Source organism: Apium graveolens, chromosome 8, assembly GCF_009905375.1.
Source record: "Apium graveolens cultivar Ventura chromosome 8, ASM990537v1, whole genome shotgun sequence".
Lineage (NCBI taxonomy): Eukaryota > Viridiplantae > Streptophyta > Magnoliopsida > Apiales > Apiaceae > Apium > Apium graveolens.
The window spans coordinates 182,661,085-182,680,224 of NC_133654.1; the positions used below are offsets into that span (position 1 = coordinate 182,661,085).

General features: G+C 33.3%; 1 protein-coding gene across 1 annotated transcript; it reads left to right on the forward strand.

Moving 5' to 3' along the window:
* Positions 1-2,598: 2,598 nt before the first annotated feature.
* LOC141678149 (phosphate transporter PHO1 homolog 8-like) lies at positions 2,599-7,012 on the forward strand. Its single transcript, XM_074484399.1, has 12 exons — positions 2,599-3,338; positions 3,455-3,869; positions 4,002-4,050; positions 4,203-4,274; positions 4,587-4,719; positions 4,875-4,995; positions 5,084-5,342; positions 5,441-5,545; positions 5,657-5,851; positions 5,960-6,238; positions 6,335-6,471; positions 6,595-7,012. Exons 1-12 carry the CDS (start codon positions 2,726-2,728, stop codon positions 6,689-6,691), a joined length of 2,475 nt encoding a protein of 824 aa, XP_074340500.1. The 5' UTR covers positions 2,599-2,725; the 3' UTR covers positions 6,692-7,012.
* Positions 7,013-19,140: the final 12,128 nt, after the last annotated feature.

The following is a 19,140-nucleotide window of genomic DNA, read 5'->3' on the forward strand; positions in this document are numbered from 1 at the left end:
GTTTGTTGACTGATGATCTCATCTCATTGTACATGGTGCTGGACAAACCCAATGTGAGATTCTACATGTTTGTTGTGTCATAAGTAATTCTCACTGTGATAATAATGTAATGGTCCCTAAACTTGAAATCATTATATTTTTATACTAGAATTAATGTGCTTTGATTACATTAAAACTTACCTTTTTCTGGGTAAAAATAAAAGTGTATTTCAGGTATATTATGAATCGTATGAGAAATATGAATGATCTAGAATGGATTTAACCGTCCTAATTTTAGGAGTGATATTATTGGTCTCTTGTGTGAGCTAGAGTATGAAATTCGTGACCATGCTCAAATGTTGATTTGATAAGATAGTCTACTTATTGATCAAAGAAACCTGGATTATACTATGATGAGGATGACACCTCTAGTTTAATATATACTATATGGTTAAAGGGATTATATTACATTGTACATTATTCACGAAAGGTTTAATCGATCATCGATTTGATTATTATTACTTCGATAGCAATGATGTATTACTAGATGCCGCTCATTGTTTACGATTTTAAATTAAATTTAAAATTCGTTGCAAAAGTAATAATAACATATAGCGTCACACACAAAAAATGCTTGAATGATTAGTATGTTTAAATTGATTTAAATTAAACTAAAGTAATTTGAATTATTTAAAATTTTAAATAATTATGACTTAATTAGATAAATAATTATATTTGCATTTACTAATATTAAGTTTGAAATTTAGTTGTTAAATAATTAAGTGAGACTTAATTATTATACAATTAGGAACTTTAAATTTATGAGAAATTCTAATTAGTTAAGAGTTATAATTCGTTTTTCTACTCTCTATACAATATATCTTCTGACTTTTTTACGTTTTTAATTACAGTTTCAGTTGTGTTTTATACCTCAAAACTCTTCACTTATATTCTCCTAAATATATTATCATTCGTAATATTCTCCTAAAGTTTCTACAAGATTTTTCATTAAAAATTTTAAAATCAACTTACCATCTAAATATTTTCCTAAACCTTCTCATTTATCTTTAAATCAACTTTCCATCTTGATATTTTCCACAATTTCTTTTTTAATACAAATTCTCCTCTTTCTCCTGAAATCAACGTACTACATTATATTTTCCTAGACATTTTTATTAATTTTTAACCTATGAAATATTACAAGGACAATATCTATAAATGTGTTTTCTCAATATTTTTTAAAATCATTCTCAATTATTTCTTATAATATATGACTTGGTTTTGTTTGCTTCATATATATAATCGGATCTAGTCTTTCGGATCATTTTTGGTTAAATTTTCGGTACAGGTAATTTTTGGATAGGCTAAATTTAGTTTTAGGATAATTTTTGAATTAGATAATTGGGATCTTTGTTACATGAATTTCGGTTCGATTTTTCGGATCCAAATCCATTTTTCTAGGTCTATGGCTATTAATAGTGAATTGTTTTACCTTTAAAAAAAGAAAGGAAAACGGAAAATAGATTACAATTATATATACGTAGACACATTAAGTAAGTAGAGAAAAATTCTATGAAGATCACATATTTATCGGAAAACTCGGAAACCACCTATGTTATGCAATTAAAACACTATGAACTATATTATTTTGTGAAATATGTTCTACAAATATCACTAATTCATTAAAACTATTGAACATCATTTTAAATAAGTATAATGTGTATCTTCTGACATTTGAACAAATGTTCTGCAAATTAAACATGTTTCGTAAAATAAAATATTCTTCAATGTGATACATGCATTACATGTATTATATTCAAGATTTTAAATAAAATAATGATTTTTGTAGAATATTATTTGCAAAATAATACATTTTGCAATACTTTTATGCAATATTTTAATTGATAAACATAAGTGGTCTCCGTGATCTAAAAAAAACGTGATCTTACTAGAACTTTAAATAAATACTTCCTCAGTCCCTCCCAATTGTTATCGTTTCTGAGAGAGTGTCCGACACGAATTTTAAGATTAATAAAAAGTATAGTTCTATAACTTTTTAAAAAAAAATTCTTTTTCTGAATAAAAGTTTAAACAGTCTTTTTTTATTCAGAAAAAGAAAATTTTTAAAATAAATTATAGAACTATACTTTATATTTATCTTAAAATGCGTGTCGGATACTCTATTAGAAACGATAACAATTGAGTGGGTATGTACCTAATTAATTATACTTTTAGATAAATCGGTTACCTATCAGGCTGCCATAGCTTTATTTGGAGAGGAGTGATGAAGTATAGCAGAAGATTGGTTTGAGGAGAACATGTTACTTTAACACCTCGCGGATCATAAAGAATAATTACAGTACATATTTTCCATAAGAAAACTGACTGATCATATATATACACATTCAGCATATATATCCTGATTAATAAAGTCGCAGCACTTACGCAGAAGTTCAACAGCAATTAAAAAAGAGCAAGTTGACTTAAGATAAGCCAAACGCGTAGCAGTACTTGTTCCCTGCCTAGTTCTATATATAGCTTATGTGATCTTACATGCAAGTTGTATACAGCTCTCTTATCTCTTCCCCTCTTCCAAACTTGTAGCTCTTGTTTCTTTTGATCACTTATCTCTTCTTACAAGTTTCATTTTTCTATACTTTTTTTGGTTACCATTAATCATCATATATATATATCAAACATAGATTCTACCTGAAGAATCATACGCATATCATTCGAGCGTAAGAAAATGACATTCGAAAAAGAATTCAAGTCACAAATGGTGCCAGAATGGCACGAAGCATATATGGATTATCAACTTCTTAAAAATCTTTTGAAAGATATCCGTCATTCTCGAAAAGAAACTAACCCTCCTCCGGCTAATATTTATCCGTCCGGATTAACTAGAACTCTTTCACACTATAGAGTTTTTAGCGGTTTGACGTCGGTACAAAGAAGCATTTCTATGCGCAGTACTAGCAGTAGTCATCACGAAGACATTGAGAACCACCCGATTGTGGTGAACAATGTCAAGGGGATTGACGGGGAAGATGGCTATGTAACCACGTATCTTAAAGCTGGAGAAGAAGACGGTGAGCAGGAGCTTCTTTACTTCAATAGGCTTGATCTTGAATTCAACAAAGTTAACAAATTCTACAAGTTTAAAGTTGAAGAGGTGATGAAGCAAGCTGATGAGTTGGATAAACAGATGAATGCTTTGATTGCTTTCCGGATCAAAGTTGATAACCCCAAACATGCTTGGTTTGAGACCGCTGTTGAAATTGATCATCTTGCTTCTGCTGTTGCATCTTCAACCAAATCATTACCGATTTCAATTCTTTCTCCTGGGAGGAGGCCAAGCAGTAAGTAAAAAGCTAAAATACATGCACACACGGGCACACATATTACGTACCTGGTTCATACTTATAACTTTCTTTAAACTTTTACATGCCATTGAAATTAATAACTTTATGTGCAGAAAGAATGGCTGAGCACATGGATAAAATAGATGAAGATAGATCGCTTAGAGGGACAAGAACAGAAGAATCAGAAGAACAGGAAGAATCAGATGCATTCGCGTCAGGTGATCATCATACTAAAGAAGTACAACATTCATCAAGACAAGTTGTTCCACAAGTAACGATCAGCAGCAGTGCAGTTACTACCACAAATAGTTCCTTGAAAAGTGGTAGACCAGCTTCACTCGAGATACTAAATCGTGTGACGATTAACAAACCTGCTGATACGCCTCTTCCAACAATTAAAAATGTCTTTAAAGTTCCAACTGACACAAATATGAAATTTACTACTGAAAATCTGAGTAAAGTTGAAGATCAACTCAAAAAGGTATTTGCTGAGTTCTACCACAAGCTTAGGCATCTCAAAAGCTACAGGTAAATAATCAAGTGGAATTTGGCTAATTGAGAATTGTATATTAATAATTACTTTAGTACTCTTTTACAGCTGCATTATGATTTACTTAAAATACTTACCTCTGGTTTTTTGCGTGCGAATTGATATAACAGCTTCTTGAATATTTCGGCTTTCTCCAAGATCATGGAAAAGTATGACAAGGTAACGTAACAATCAATTAGTCCAGCTAGTTTTGTTATTTTTATACACACCAATATGTAAGCCGCCTCCAATTTTATAGTAACTAGTATCTAAGTATGACTCTGGTTATGGGTTGTTCTCCTAATGTTCAATATTGATCAATCAATTTGCAGATCACTTCCAGAAATGCCTCCAAGTCCTACCTAAAGATGGTTGACAACTCGTATTTAGGCAGCTCTGATGAGGTGATCATTTCACCCTTCCACTTATTTAGTATATTTATTCTAATGTATCGAATATTTATTCAAAACAAATTCATTACAAGGAAGCTAGCATGTTACTCAGATCCAAAACATGTACTATTCATGTGATTAACCTTACTTACCGCCAGTTTGGACTAATTCTTTTATCTTAATCTTCAATCTATTTCTAATTAATTGACTAATTAACTAATTTGTTTTTCATTCTACTATAGTAGAACTCCGTACCTTGCATAGTACAATGACTAAGAGGAAATTATTTTGCTAATTAAATAATTTCTCGATGATCAACCACAGGTTATTTCGAAGCTGCTGGACAGAGTTGAGGCTACATATATTAAGCATTTTGCTGATGGAAATCGCAAGAAAGGACTCAACACACTCAGACCAAGAGTTAAAAAAGAAAAACATAAAGTGACTGCTTCTTTAGGTACATTAACAGACACCCTTAACTGATAATCCATGCATTCAAAATGAGGCTTCCCTCCCAAAATATATTCAACAGTTAACAATTTCTCTATTCAAATCTCATTTGTTTTAACAATTCCTAATATTCTTTTATTCACTGCAAACCAATTCGATCAGGTTTCTTTGCTGGTTGCACAGTAGCTCTTATATTTGCCCTCATTTTGGCTGTACGGACTCGTAAAATTGTTGAGAAGGATGGTCATGAACAGTATATGGAAACCCTGTTTCCACTATACAGGTATACACATAGACTACATTTATCTAACGGATATATACCAAAGTTTACTGTGACAGTTCATAAATATGTTTGTTTACATGAAATGCAGCTTCTTTGGGTTCATCGTCTTGCACATGCTGTTCTACGCGGGGAATATATATTTTTGGAAGAAATATAAAATCAATTATCAGTTCATATTTGGGTTCAAGGCAGGAACTGAATTAGGGTATCGAGAAGTTCTCCTACTGAGTTTCGGTCTTTCTGTGCTAGCATTAGCAATTATTCATGCAAATCTTGATATGGATATCGACCCTAATACCAACGACTATAAACAACTTAAGGAGCTTCTTCCTCTAATCTTAGTGATTGTAAGTTCCCTAATCATTCTTCAAATCAGTCTTTTGATCTTTTTGTGTTATTTAACATATACCCTTACCTAGTTATATGTTTTCTTTCCCACTTGCAGCTGATATTTGCGATAATGATCTGCCCATTCAACATCATATATCGCTCCAGTCGCTACTTCTTTCTTACCTGTGCAATTCACACTTTCTTTGCTCTTTTATACAAGGTAGGTATATAGAGACTATTGAAAATTGGCTTTATTAGCTCCAATGGTAGATATGACTAAAGCCAATTTGTGAGTTTCTTTCTGACCATCTCATGTATGAATGCAATGCAGGTTGTGCTTCCCGACTTTTTTGTGGCGGATCAGTTTACAAGCCAGGTTCAATCTTTCAGAAACATTGAGTTTTACATCTGTTACTACAGTTCAGGTGGCTACAAACTTAGAGCACACAATTGCAATCAAAATATTACTTTCGTGGTCTTTACTTACATTTTAGGACCGCTTCCGTTTTGGTGGCGCATGCTTCAGGTGCAAATCTGTTCTTAAGTATTCAAGTTTTTAATGATATAAATGTATTTACAAGTAAATCAAAAAACATTGATTAATTTGTTTTTGTTTCATAATTTGTGTTTGTAGTGTGTGAGGCGATTCCTGGAAGAAAAAGATGCTCTTCAAGGATGGAACTCATTAAAATATTTTGCTATAGTTGTATCATTTGCTACAAGAACAGCTTATGGTAGAAGCAACAGCAGTGAGTGGTACATAATAGCTTGGATTACCTCCATAGTTGCAGGCACAGTTGCTACATATTGGGACATTGTTTACGATTGGGGACTTCTCAACAGAAAATCCACCAACCCTTGGCTCAGAGACAAGCTCATTGTTCCTTACAAAAGTGTTTACTATGCAGCCATTGTAAGTGTATAATAAAAATTACATCTTCTATTTTCATTCTTTTATGATTAAATTCATAGTCTTCGAAGAAATTCTTTTAATGTGTACATACGATAGGCCTTGAACGTATTGCTGAGGTTTTCATGGATTCAAATGGTTTTGGACTTGGAAGTACCATTCCTGCATGAACAAAGTATGATTACCGTTATAGCTGTCCTGGAAATTGTTCGTCGTGGGGTTTGGAATTTCTTCAGGTAAAGTAAAATTTTATATTTTGATCATCTATTAACATGTGTATTGCTTCCCATAAACGGAGGAAAAATTACACACAAGTACATTGGGATGATGCTAATATATGGTATATATCTGTTGAGAAGGTTGGAGAATGAACACCTTAACAACGTAGGCAAGTACCGTGCATTTAAGTCAGTACCGCTACCATTCAACTACCAAGACGATGAAGAGGATGACTAGATAATTTTACAGGCTCTTTTTTTGTAAAGAGTACAGAGAGTATATGCGTACAGAGAGTTGTTGCAAGTAGAATGTATCAATCTTGCCATTTGTTCAACTGTTTTACGTGGTCGCGTTTTAGACAACCCATTCATGCACAAGTTTGACAATGGCAAGAAGGATACATGATTTCCATGGTACAGGAGATGGAGATCAATGAATATCAGGAGTTGAGAAACTTTCACTTGGTCTTGAGTTCCTCTTGTTGATGTTCATTTTGGACTTGATCTTGTCTATGAAGTATGTATAAATCTTATGTGCATCAGTGTAATTAATCCTTTGAGTAATAAAAGACTGCTACTTACTTTCTCAGTTTTTTCCTACTCCTCCCCTCTCCCGTCTATCCTCTTCTTGTTGGGATGTTACTGAAGCAAACGAAACGAGTACGAATATCAAATAACTAAAGACCATGAGAACCACATATATTGCCATATTGATTCATGATTCAAAGTGAACTATATAAAGTAGTGGTTAAGAGTTGATAACAAGGGAAGTTTACATTCTATAGCACCTTTGTGTCCAGTTACCCAAAGATGAATTCCTCAACTATAAGGAGCATGATAGTGGTGTTTCTATCATGGTCAAATTAGTGAATGCGGAAGTGGAAAGTGCACTTGTACTCGAACTCGAACTCTTTCGAGGGACTGTAACATAACAGATCAGAGCAAGCAGGTTCATGCCACAAAAGTAGGGCCCAGCCTTCGGTCGGTTCGGTCCAAAATCAGACCGAATCGAATAGCCCGAAATACTGAATTATCATTTTTTCTTAAACTGAACCCGACCGAAATTGTATTATGGACCGAGCCGAATTGAAATAATTCGGTGCGGTCCGGTTTTGAACCAACAAACCAAATTTTTTTAAAATAAAAATTGTATTAAAAATTTCAAACCAAAAAATATAAAATCTAAAACATAATTAAAGTATGGTGATATTTAGAGTTCTAAAAGTGTTCAAATAAAATTACAAATTAAAAATTATGATAATAATTTTTAAGATATATGTAATATATATATATTTAATATAAAATTATAGTATTTAATCATAAATACTCTAATTAATACTCATGAAATATTTATTTCAATCATTAATAATCATTCATTATTAATGATTATTAATAAATGGACACAAATTTGTACCACAATTTTAAGAAACTCAATTTGAACCCCTATATTTCAACTTGGGGATTCATTATGCACCCATTTTTAGAATTTTGTTTAATTTGGTAGGGGCAAAATCGAAAATTTAGTAATAAATATTTTCAAATTAAATTTTATCTTTTCAAATACTATTAAATATTGAATTTTTCTTTATATCAATTATAAAATTATAAATTTTACAAAATTTCAAATAATATTATTAATTTCAGTTTGATTTTCATTTTTACAATATTAATTTCAAAATTTTACAATTCTATTAAAACTAAATTAAAGTATATAATCAAAACTAATTATCAAAATTGTTTGTAGTAGAATTATAAAATTTTAGCATTAACACTCTAGAATGAAAACTAAAACTAAAATTAATAGTATTATTTAAAAATTTAAAATTTACAATTTTGTATCAATATTTAATTTTTAATATTATTTGAAGGGTAAAATGGATCTACAGTTGTTAACTGTAGGTAATTTCCTATAGTTATTGATTTAAAACTATGTAGTTTTGATGTAACAAAGTTTTTTAATTAATTAAAAAAGATAGTTTTTTTTGACAGTGATATTGTATCACAAGACCTAGGTCTTTTCTAATTATTTGTCGTGCCGAGGTGTTCTCTCATTGTTATTCATGTTTAATTTTGAGTAAACTCCGCAACTACTAAAATCTAATACTATCCCTCCCCGTACGTCATGGATGAACAAATACCATCCCATGATAGTGCATCAATGGAAAAGCTTGATCAAAATCTGGCCATTTATGAAATTGACCATGATAATATATATATTTGGAACACATCGATGATGATATTGACAACACAATGAGCCTGTTTGAAAATATGAAATTTTTTAGTTTTGAAGCTGTTTATAATTTCTATAATCATTTTTCGTTGATTAAGGGTTTTTTTTATACGTAAGAGCAATTCATATATAAGTCCAAAGTGAGTGGTGAGATAATTAGGAGAAAGTTTTGTTGTAACAAAGAGGGTTTCAAAGATTTAAAAGATAACAGAGACGAATGAAAAGATATTTAATATCGAAGAAATGAAACAGAAAGATGTAAAGCTGGGTTAGTTGTTCATGTGGATGAGAAGGGTGTATGGAGAGTAAAAACTTTTAATGATTGTCACGATCAGAGATGATTTTATCTACAAATAAAAAGAATAAATTAATATCTCATGATAAAGCCCATCGGATATCATCTTGTAAAAATCTGATACCATAACTTATCAACGACTTATCAACGTAACCAGTGGTAGTAGTTCAGGTACCATAACTTTACAACAGTACATTGATTATCTGAGAACTAAAAGAATAAATAATATTGGAAAAGAATGCATGGTGATTATTCAAAAAATTATGGAACGACGAGCTAAACATCCAAAATTTTATTATGCTATTGAGATAACCGAGGATCAGGTTTGTCGTAGTGTATTTTGGGCATATGGTAGAGCAAGAAAATCATATTTACAATTTTGTGATGTAATTGTATTTGACATTACGTATTGAACGAGTAATTTTTCGATGCTTTTTGCTCCATTTACTGGTGTAAACCACCATACACAATCCACCCTATTGGGGTGCGCCTTGTTGGCCGGTGAGAAAGAAAAAACTTTTGAATGGTTATTTAAACAATGGTTATATTGTATGTGGGGAAATTATCCAAGAGCTATAATCACTGATTGTAATAACTCGAATTTTTGAGACCTTATAAAATGTTTAATGAATAGTAACCGTGACAGACGGGAAAAACTTTTGAGCCCACACTATGTAGTACATGAGAAAATGAGTTTCAGAATGAATATTACGACTATACGTACCAGATGAGTGTATGTAAACGCTATTAGTTTTCGAAGAAAACGAACTTTGAAAAATGACCGTATTTACGACTTATCGAGGATTACGGGAATCACAATATAAGTACGAGATTAAAATCCTGCGGATTTATACTCAAGTAGAATAAATAAAAATATAAGGAATAAATACGAAAGGAATTACATTGCAAACCATTTACGAGTAAGTATTACGGAGAACGTTTAAGTAACCGAGCGAACGTAACGCAGTAACTAAACCATGGTAAAGAAGTAACCATGGTTACTTCATCATATAGTGAGCTAACCATTCGATGACCAAGTTAGCTAGAAAATAGTGTGCTAAGAAGCTAAACTTGTAGTTAGCTTGTAAGCTAGCAAGCTACAAAGATATGTCCATGAATTTGGCAACAAAGAATAAACCTAGAATCCTATCCTAGGAAGAATAAAATCAAGTTGCAAAGATATCAAGTCACCTTACAAGAAGCAACCTATCCAAGCATCCAAGAGAAGCAACCAAATAGTATAATTACCCCCCATCCCCATTTTAGCTCCCATTCGGCAATTTGAAGAAAAAAGGGAGAATTGAAATTCAAAACTCCTTCAAGCTCTTATAAAATCACCCAATTAATTCCCAAGCCTCCTAGAAACTAAACTAAGGTAAGAAAATTCTTTCATCTCTTTTTATCAAGGTTTGATGGGTGGAATAAATTCAAGAAACTCACTAGTGAATAGTGTAAATAGTAACCTCTCTTTGGTTTCTTGATTTAAATGGTGGTTTTAGGTTCTAAAAATCATACCAAGCACTTCCAAGCCTCCACCATCCTCAAGAACACATCTCAAGCTTTCGAGAAAGGTAAAAATCTTTGGCCCACTTTATTTAAGGTTCATTTTTAAGATCCATTTAGTATGTGGTAGTAAACCTAGTTTACTAAGTGTTATTGATGAAATCTTGATGATTAAGTTAAGTAGATTTAAGGTTGGTTGTTGTTGCATCAAGAACATGATGTTCTTGAGAGGAGTTTGTGTGTTGATGATGATAAGATGATTGTTGGTGGTTGTGTTGATAGTTAGGGCGTAAACGAAACCCCGATCGTAAACGTAACTTCGTTAAAACCAACAAACCGTAACTTTAAGTTTCTGCAGAAAGTCCAGAAGTTTTAAACTGTATATTCTTAAAAAATAACCTTTGTTTAGGATAGAAAATTTTATAAGGATCGTTTAGGCGCTTGATTCGCTTGATTCCGATTTACGGATCAAAAGTTATGGTCGTTTTAATAAAAGTGATTTACACGACAAAAACTGCTACAAATTACGAACTTTGAAAATATAAAGGATAGAATTAAAGTATTCATAAATCATGAAATTTTTACAGAGAGTAACATATTGAGTTTCCTAACTGTCATAAAAATTTCAAGTAAAAATAATGATTTCTCAATTTTATAAAAATGTCGGAGCCAAGACCGCGCGAGTAGAAACTGTAAGAATCCTTAAGCGGAGCCGACGACGATAATGAGAATGAACCCAAGGTACTTGGGAAATGAAGTGACCATAATGTGAATATGACTTAAAAGAAATGTTAATGGTAGTATGAGTTGAGAGGGTGCATAATGAGTAGCGCATGAGTGTGAATTACCGTAAATTAGAACGGAACCTAACAAAATAAAATGTGTTTATGGTTATAGATTTCCGAGCGGAACCTAGAGCATCCTCCACCTCGAGATACCCAGGCAAGTTTACAAACCCAACTCCATTTTTACTGTTGTGTTGTGAAAGGATTGTTTTACTATCATCGCTTAAATACCATGTTTGCCATGATACGTAGTTGTTGAATTTACGTATAATATAGCGATGTTGTACGATAAGTATATATCGTGAAATGTTATTTTGCTTTAGGCATGACGTATTATGTAAGACCGAGGATCGGTCGGGATTTAAGATAAAACCCGTAAATCATTCCGGAGATATTATAGGACGGGTATAAGTCCATAATAGTACGTTTTAAAGAGACTCATCGTCCATTTACGAAATATTTAAACACCTCAAACTTTTATTAAAACGATTTTCCAACGATCATATTCCCTCAACTATATTTTATTGTTCGGATAATAAATATTATATATGTATTCCTTTATTATAGGAGTAGTATACTTCAACGTTTATTTATTCAAACCCGATTAATCATTATAGATTATTAATTATGTAGATACAAACTAGTTGAGGAATATTATTTTAAATAAACCTTTTAGAGAGAAACCTCATTCGAGGTATGATTAATATCAAATATCATTTGATTAAATATAGACTATTATTTAATTAATTATTATTTATTAAAGGATTATTATTGATTTAAAAATCATAGATCCTGATATAAAACATACTTTCTGATTTAGAAGTATCATTCAAATAATTTCAGATCGTCGGTGAATATTATCCCGACTTGTTAATATTTTGAATATAGTTTCAAGGAGAAACTTTTCCCCTTATTGATTATCTGGTTACAACGGTCAACTCACATCCTTAGTACTTACTCCGAAACTTTCGAAAGTACATATATATATATATATACAATAAAGCTATGCCTATCAACAAGCAAAACGCTTGGAGGAACTTCGATGTGGTTCAAGTTCTCAAGACATGATTGGATTTCCTAAAGGACAAGGGAGGGGTAGAATCCAAGTACTTCGTGTATTGGATAGGCTACTAGTACCGTAGGAGACGGTACAATATGTACCTATGGACCTGCGAAGTGTGTGTATACCCGAAATGAGGACACATAGCCCGTATGCGGCCAGGGTGATACCCGAGAGATGACGGTTTCGTCCTTCTACTAGTAGAAAAGTTTACTATTTCCGTAGTACGACTTATCATCGTATGCGGTGGCTCCAGTGAATGTCCAAATTCTTCCAATTGGAATTGAGATGCAATACCGTAACCCAAGCCTAGGTGCTGGGATTACTATCAAGGTATTCGCAGGTTATAAAAACCCCCTTAAAGAATTGTTTTCGTAAGAAGGTGTGTGACACCAAGGAAAACTATTTTCGAATAAAACATATATATAATATATATGATAATTTCATACAGTCATTTCCATACTGTACATTATTATGCTGAGCATTATAGCTCAATCTTGTTTTCTTAAATTGACACAATACAACAGTGAATCAAGATGCCTGCCATGAGAACCACAGCCAGGAAACGGGTAGGAAATGGCCAGCTGTTCCGTAGATTTTTGGTGCGGTACCTCAGGTAGTCAGAATAAGCTGGATTAGTTTTCAGTTGTTTATAGTTCGGATTATTTATAAGTATGGTTTATGTAAGATAAGAAACAAGAAATGTATATTTGGTCGGCGGACTAACCTTACCTAAAGGTCACTCCCCGGTAAGACTAATTATATTTGGGTTGTAATAAAATTACTCTAGTGATGATGGTTCGTTTCCAAGACAATAACATGTACGTGTGTGTGTGATAAGTGTGGGGTCGTGAAGTGTGAGTATTTACATATTGTAGTGTGAGTGGTGTGAGTTTAGATGGCGTGGCTTCCGAGACTCCTGACCCCGGGTTTTGGGGCGCCACACTGATCAAGATCCGGTCATTAGAAATGTTATAACAATTTTTTTTCTGAAAACTCATTATCATTATTGTAGTTGGCACCTTGCTCTTCATGAAAATGAACATCTTTGCTCATTAAGATGCACTTATAGTCCAGAGTTTGATGAAGATTATCGAAGATGGACCAAAAGAAGTAAAACTGTATTAGAGTCTGAACATTCATGGAGTGTTTTAGTAGAAAAATATCAAAAAGGTTATGATAAACCTCTAACTGATAAACAGAAGAATGAAGTGAAAGCTTGAAATTGGTTGAAAAGTATGTATGGTTAGCGACGTCACTGGGTAAAAGCATATTTGCATGACAAATTTTTTGCAGGTAAAAAAATAAATTGTTTCACTTCACTTCATAATTCATTCATTTTATTATACTCTCTGTTATATTTTTATAGAAACTGTATACTTTTTATTATTTTACTGATATATTTTTAGATATTGAATACAATGAAATATAACACAGAGGGGGGTGAATGTGTTTCTTGGATTTTTCTTTATTTTTAAGCTATATGGATTATGGTTGAACAGAACAGATAAGATATGTAAAGATATTATGTTTCACAGAATCACACAAAGCACATAATATCAAAAACTCACTTTTTATTATTAAAAAAAAACTCACCTAATTGTATGAATTAAGTTTGTCTTACTACAAATATGTTTTCTTGAAAATTAAGAACTTGGATTCTATCTTGAAAGAATACACGAAAATTTAGATATGTTTATTATTTCTAAACTAAGGACCCATGCATGATTTATAGACTAGCAACAAGGGTTTACAAAACTTGCACCAAATTGTACTAATCCAATTTCTAAAGCAACCTTGTCTATTTCCTTTACCGGTGTTAGCATATTTGTGCACAATCTTGTAGATCTGTGACCATCCTTTGTTCAGTGAATCTTGACCCTTGATCTTGTTTTCTTCAAGCTGCTTTTGTAAACTTTCCAATTCAGTAATGGAATTGTTTGTTATCTGATAATCTTGAATCTCGAACTTGTATGTATTCTGAATTTGAGATAGTATGTCGAGATCTCCTTTTGTTCTATGGAGAAGTGACAGTTCGATAAGTATAATGACTTATCGATATCCTGAGTTCTCTATAGGTATATTTGACTTGTCAAAGTCTCTAGTTCTCTATATGTGAAATGACTTGTCGATATCTTTGAGATCTCTATATACACAATTTGACTTATTGATATTTCTGAGATCTCTATATGAGAAATTGACTTGTCGATATCTCCAGTTTTCTAAATCTTCATTTGACTTGTCGATATCTCTAAGATCTCTACATGCAGAAATGACTTGTCGATATCTCCAGTTCTCTACATCTTCATTTGACTTGTCGATATCTCTGAGACTTATCTATAAGTCATTTTGGACTTCTCTACAAGTTATTTTGGACTTCTCGATTGACTTCTCGATATACCTTGATATGTGACTTATCGATATCTTGACTTAGAACATTTTTCAACTCCAAGCTTCTACATCTTTTCTCTGAGGCATGATCATGACTTGATCTTCTTACAGATTTTATTCCTTAGCTTGAAACTGTTCACAGAAAAATCTCCCATTCTAATCTACTAAACATTTTTACAGACTCAAGGAATAAAATTACTGAATACAAATATTGATTATCAAACAACTTAATCTTAAGGTTGTCAATGTGACTTAGTCTTGTTATTATACATGCATATCTTGCACAACAATCTCCCCTAATTTGTGAAAAGATTGCTTATCACAAATTTATGTCTGATAACAAGGTAACCCCAAGCTAAAATTAAATACAGTAAAATTGACAGATTGAAAATTACACTTTTTATACATTGGCAATTTACATCAGTTTACAAATTACAAATATTGGGTGAATCTCTCATAGTCAGGCTCTTTTCTAATAAGGTCCTTGATCTTTACAAGCACTTCAAGTTCTTCAATAATTTTTGTCCCTCTTAGAGCTTCCACTAGCTTGAGCCATTCCTCCAATGAGTAATTGTTGAGAAGATGATTTCTAAACTTTGAGAATCTTCCAACCTTGATGTTTTGGAAATGTCCATCCTTTGAAACTATGCTCAAACCCCTTGGCTTTAATTCTTGGATCTCTGTTCAAACATCTCAATCTCCCTTGCATATTTTCTTTCCCATTCTTCCCTCTCATCTTTTTTCCTAATATGTATGATGTTCCTTTCTCTCAACCTTTCAGCTAGCACAACCTTCATCATTCTTGTACTTGAATCTTTATCATTCATTAAGCTAATCACCCTCTTCAATTTTACAGTTGAAAATATTTCTATTACTTCTGTATTCAGCAAAATGAAGGAGCCATCTTGATAGTAGATCCTGAATTCTCCAAGAGAGACAACCCAAACTTTGACTATATCCTTAGCTTGTTGTTGGTGATAATCATCATTTGTTATGCTCCTTGAAATTGGTATAAAATCATCCTCATTGAAACAGTTCCAGATGACACCAACACTTGCTTGAATTTTCTTTGGTTTTCTTCCTGTATTTTTGAAATGTGTGTTATATGGAGGCTTAAATGATGGCGGTCTTGGTAATTTCTTGAGTGAGGTTTGGATAGATTTGATTGGTATTTTGAGTAGGGAATTTACAATTGCCTTGTATAGGTACTTGGGTTTTTGAGGTTGGATTGATTGAGTGTTTGTTTGGCTAGGTTTAGGAATTTGAGTTTGGTGAGTTTGTGATATTTGAATTCCTTGGACATCTTGATATTTTGTTACCCTTTCTCCATCTCTTTTCCTCTTCTTCCCATCATCCTTGCTTTTATTTTCTTCCCTTTCCTTTTTCTTATCATCCCCCTTGATGCCGTTGCTTTTCTAGACTGTCTTGGATTTGAGCCAAAAGATTTTTGCTCATCTTTCTTCTTCTCATCATCATCCAAGTCATCATTTATATTGATTTGTGTTTTAGGCAACATGGTGTCAGGATTACTCATACATCTACTCAAAATCTTGATCATCTCTTCATCTTCAATTGTCTTGATCTTCTTGGTTTTCAAGAGTCTCTAAAGTCATGATCAGTCTCAGGTTCCCCATGACACAGTGGAATCATGAAGTGTTTGCACCTTTTGGTTGTTGAACAGATGTAAGCCGCTCCCTTGCTAGGTTGAAGATATGATTATGGAAAAGCGGCTACTTAAGCTTTTTTAGTTCATTTAGCAAGAGAGTGTCTTCTGGAGTCACCCAGTTGACTTTGTTGATTAGGATGTCCAGATCAGATGCTCTTCTTGATTGGAGATAAGAGAGAGACACCTGCATACACCTGTCCACACATGAGTCATTGAGATTATCAATAATCCTCTTCTCTCTGTAATTTCTATTTGTCACAATTATCACCCTTAGAAAATTGATATTTCTGTACAAAGCCTTCTTGTAAGTGAAGAAGTTGTTGGTTAGAGAGATTCTGAGAGCCTTGAGAAGTTCATCAAAATATTTGTCCAACCAAGGCCCCTCAGTTGCTTTCAACAGTCTGTCCATTGCAACATCATCCTTCTGTTGAGTTTGAATTGTGGTTTGGCTTGAGAATTGTAATTTTAGCTGTGACTCTATCTCCCCCTTAGTCTTGGTAACATGCATAGAGATTGGAGGTAGAGGGAGTGTAGTCCTAACTGTTTGTGGTGATGCTGGTAGAGGTATGTTTAAAGCTCTTATAATAGCCCCCAAAGATACTGAATTTTGCATCAGTAGATGTTTGTGAGAGTCTACTAGGGACTTTATATTTTGCTGCTGACTTTGAACTAGTGAGGTTAAATGAGACACTTAGGTTGTGAGAGAGATATTGGAGGCTTGAAGATCTGAGACTTGAGCCTGAAGATTCTGTATTTGAAGATTGGTTGAGGTAGATATAGAGGGTAGAGGTTGACAGCTGGTTGAGAGAGGATCAACAAAAGTAGCTTGAACTGATTCTTTAATTCTTCCCATCAATAAAGATGAAGGTGCATATCTGGCTTTGTGAAGCTGCTCCAACTTGACCTTTGTGTCATTGTTTCTTGTTATTTGCTGTTGGACAACTTTAATGAAGAGCTAGAAATGATTGCTTTAGATTCTTGATGTTAATCTCCTTACCAGTAAAATCAAATTTGTCCATCTTCTTAGAAAATTTGTTGAATTTATTTTTTATCTCAATCTGAGATGGCACCAATTGATCAATCCTGTCACTCACTACTTTCTTGATCTTTTCTTGATGACTATATAGAGTCATTTCCAATATTTTACCAATAAAATGGAAAGCTTTTAGATGTTCTTTGTATATCTCTATAATAGCATCATATAACTCTTGTGGACTGAGAACCTTGGAATTTCTCCTTAGGATGGTGACATACTCTTCTCTGAATCTAGCCAAGACCTCATCCATATCCAAACTGAAATCTTTAGATAACCAAACATCTACATTCCCATCCTGCTCAGCTTCATCAATAATATTGTTTTGCTTATCTTCCAAATATTCTTTTTATGACATCAAAATTGATTGATAATCCTGATGGGACATGTCAGTTGTGAGTAACTGTTGGGTAATATTTGTAAGGCCATCTAGTTGATCTACAATAAAGTCATCCACTGTGATTGGCTGAGTTTGAGCATCCTGCAGCCATTGAGATATGAGAGAAGAGGGTTGAGGTGTAGTTTTTGAGGTTGAGGGTTGGTCTGTTGTAGTGTTTGGGATGGAGGTGGTAACAGTCCTTGTGACAGAGGTTACAGTTGGACTCACAGTAATAGTTGTGGTTTTGATAGTGTGTTGTTCACCACTAATGGGAACCTCCATTGGAATTGAAGGGGATTGGACCAGGTTACTATAATTTACCATGGCCTCAAACCCTTGTTCCTCTTTCAAGGAACTGGAACTTGAATGTGTTATGCTTGCCTCCTCAATGACTGGATCGTTGGCAATTGTACTCATAGCTTCAATTGACAGAGAAATTTCAGCCAGGGTTGTGAGGGGAGTTGTTTCTACTTGAGAAAACTCCAATAGAATTGGAGAGGATTTGAGTAGCTCCCCCTCAAGAGGACTAACCTCAAACCTATCATTCTGTGAACACTGTTGTGCACATGAAGGTGCTAGGGTAACATGCACAAGGTCTTCAGTAAAAACTGATGAAACTCATGTGTTTGTGATGATGTCATCAAGGTCTACTTCAGCATGTAGTCTCTCACCATCAAATTATAGTATTTGAGTGGTGATCACAATTTCTTGAACTGTGTCACTTGATTTTGATAAGGCCTGAGAATTGGATTCAAGTCTTTCAGTATAAGAAGAATAAATTTGAAATATCAAATAAGATTTGATATTTCAAAACCGATTTTTGGCAACTCCCTCCGAGTTAATGAGGGATTTTCAACTGATGTGCTCTCAGTGTTTGTGCCATCCAAATTATTTCTTTGTGCAGACTCTTTACAGGATACAGTGGGGAGACTGCTTTGTTCAATAGTTAAACCTTGTTGAGAAGGTGCCCCTAGAGTTTGTTCAAACCTCTTTGTTATAACAACATCTTTTTGAGAAGATGCAAAGGTGGAAATTTGAGTGGCCGTCTCAACTTTCCTTGACTTCTTTGGATTTTTGATCAAGTTTGACTCAATAATTGTTTGGTCTTCACCACTCTCAGAAATAGTAACTAATGGTGCTTGCTTTCTCTTGTTTTTACTGACTCCACCCTGTTGAGAGGATGAAGTAGTTGGTTCCCTAGCTACTAATGGTATTGAAGAAGTGGTTTCAGTTGTGGAAGGCTCCTGTTGGTTATCCTTCTTTTGTACTTCTACAGGTGCAGGAGCCATAACTGAACTAGATATTGCATTGATTCTCATGTCAGGCATATGATAAGGGTAGCTCC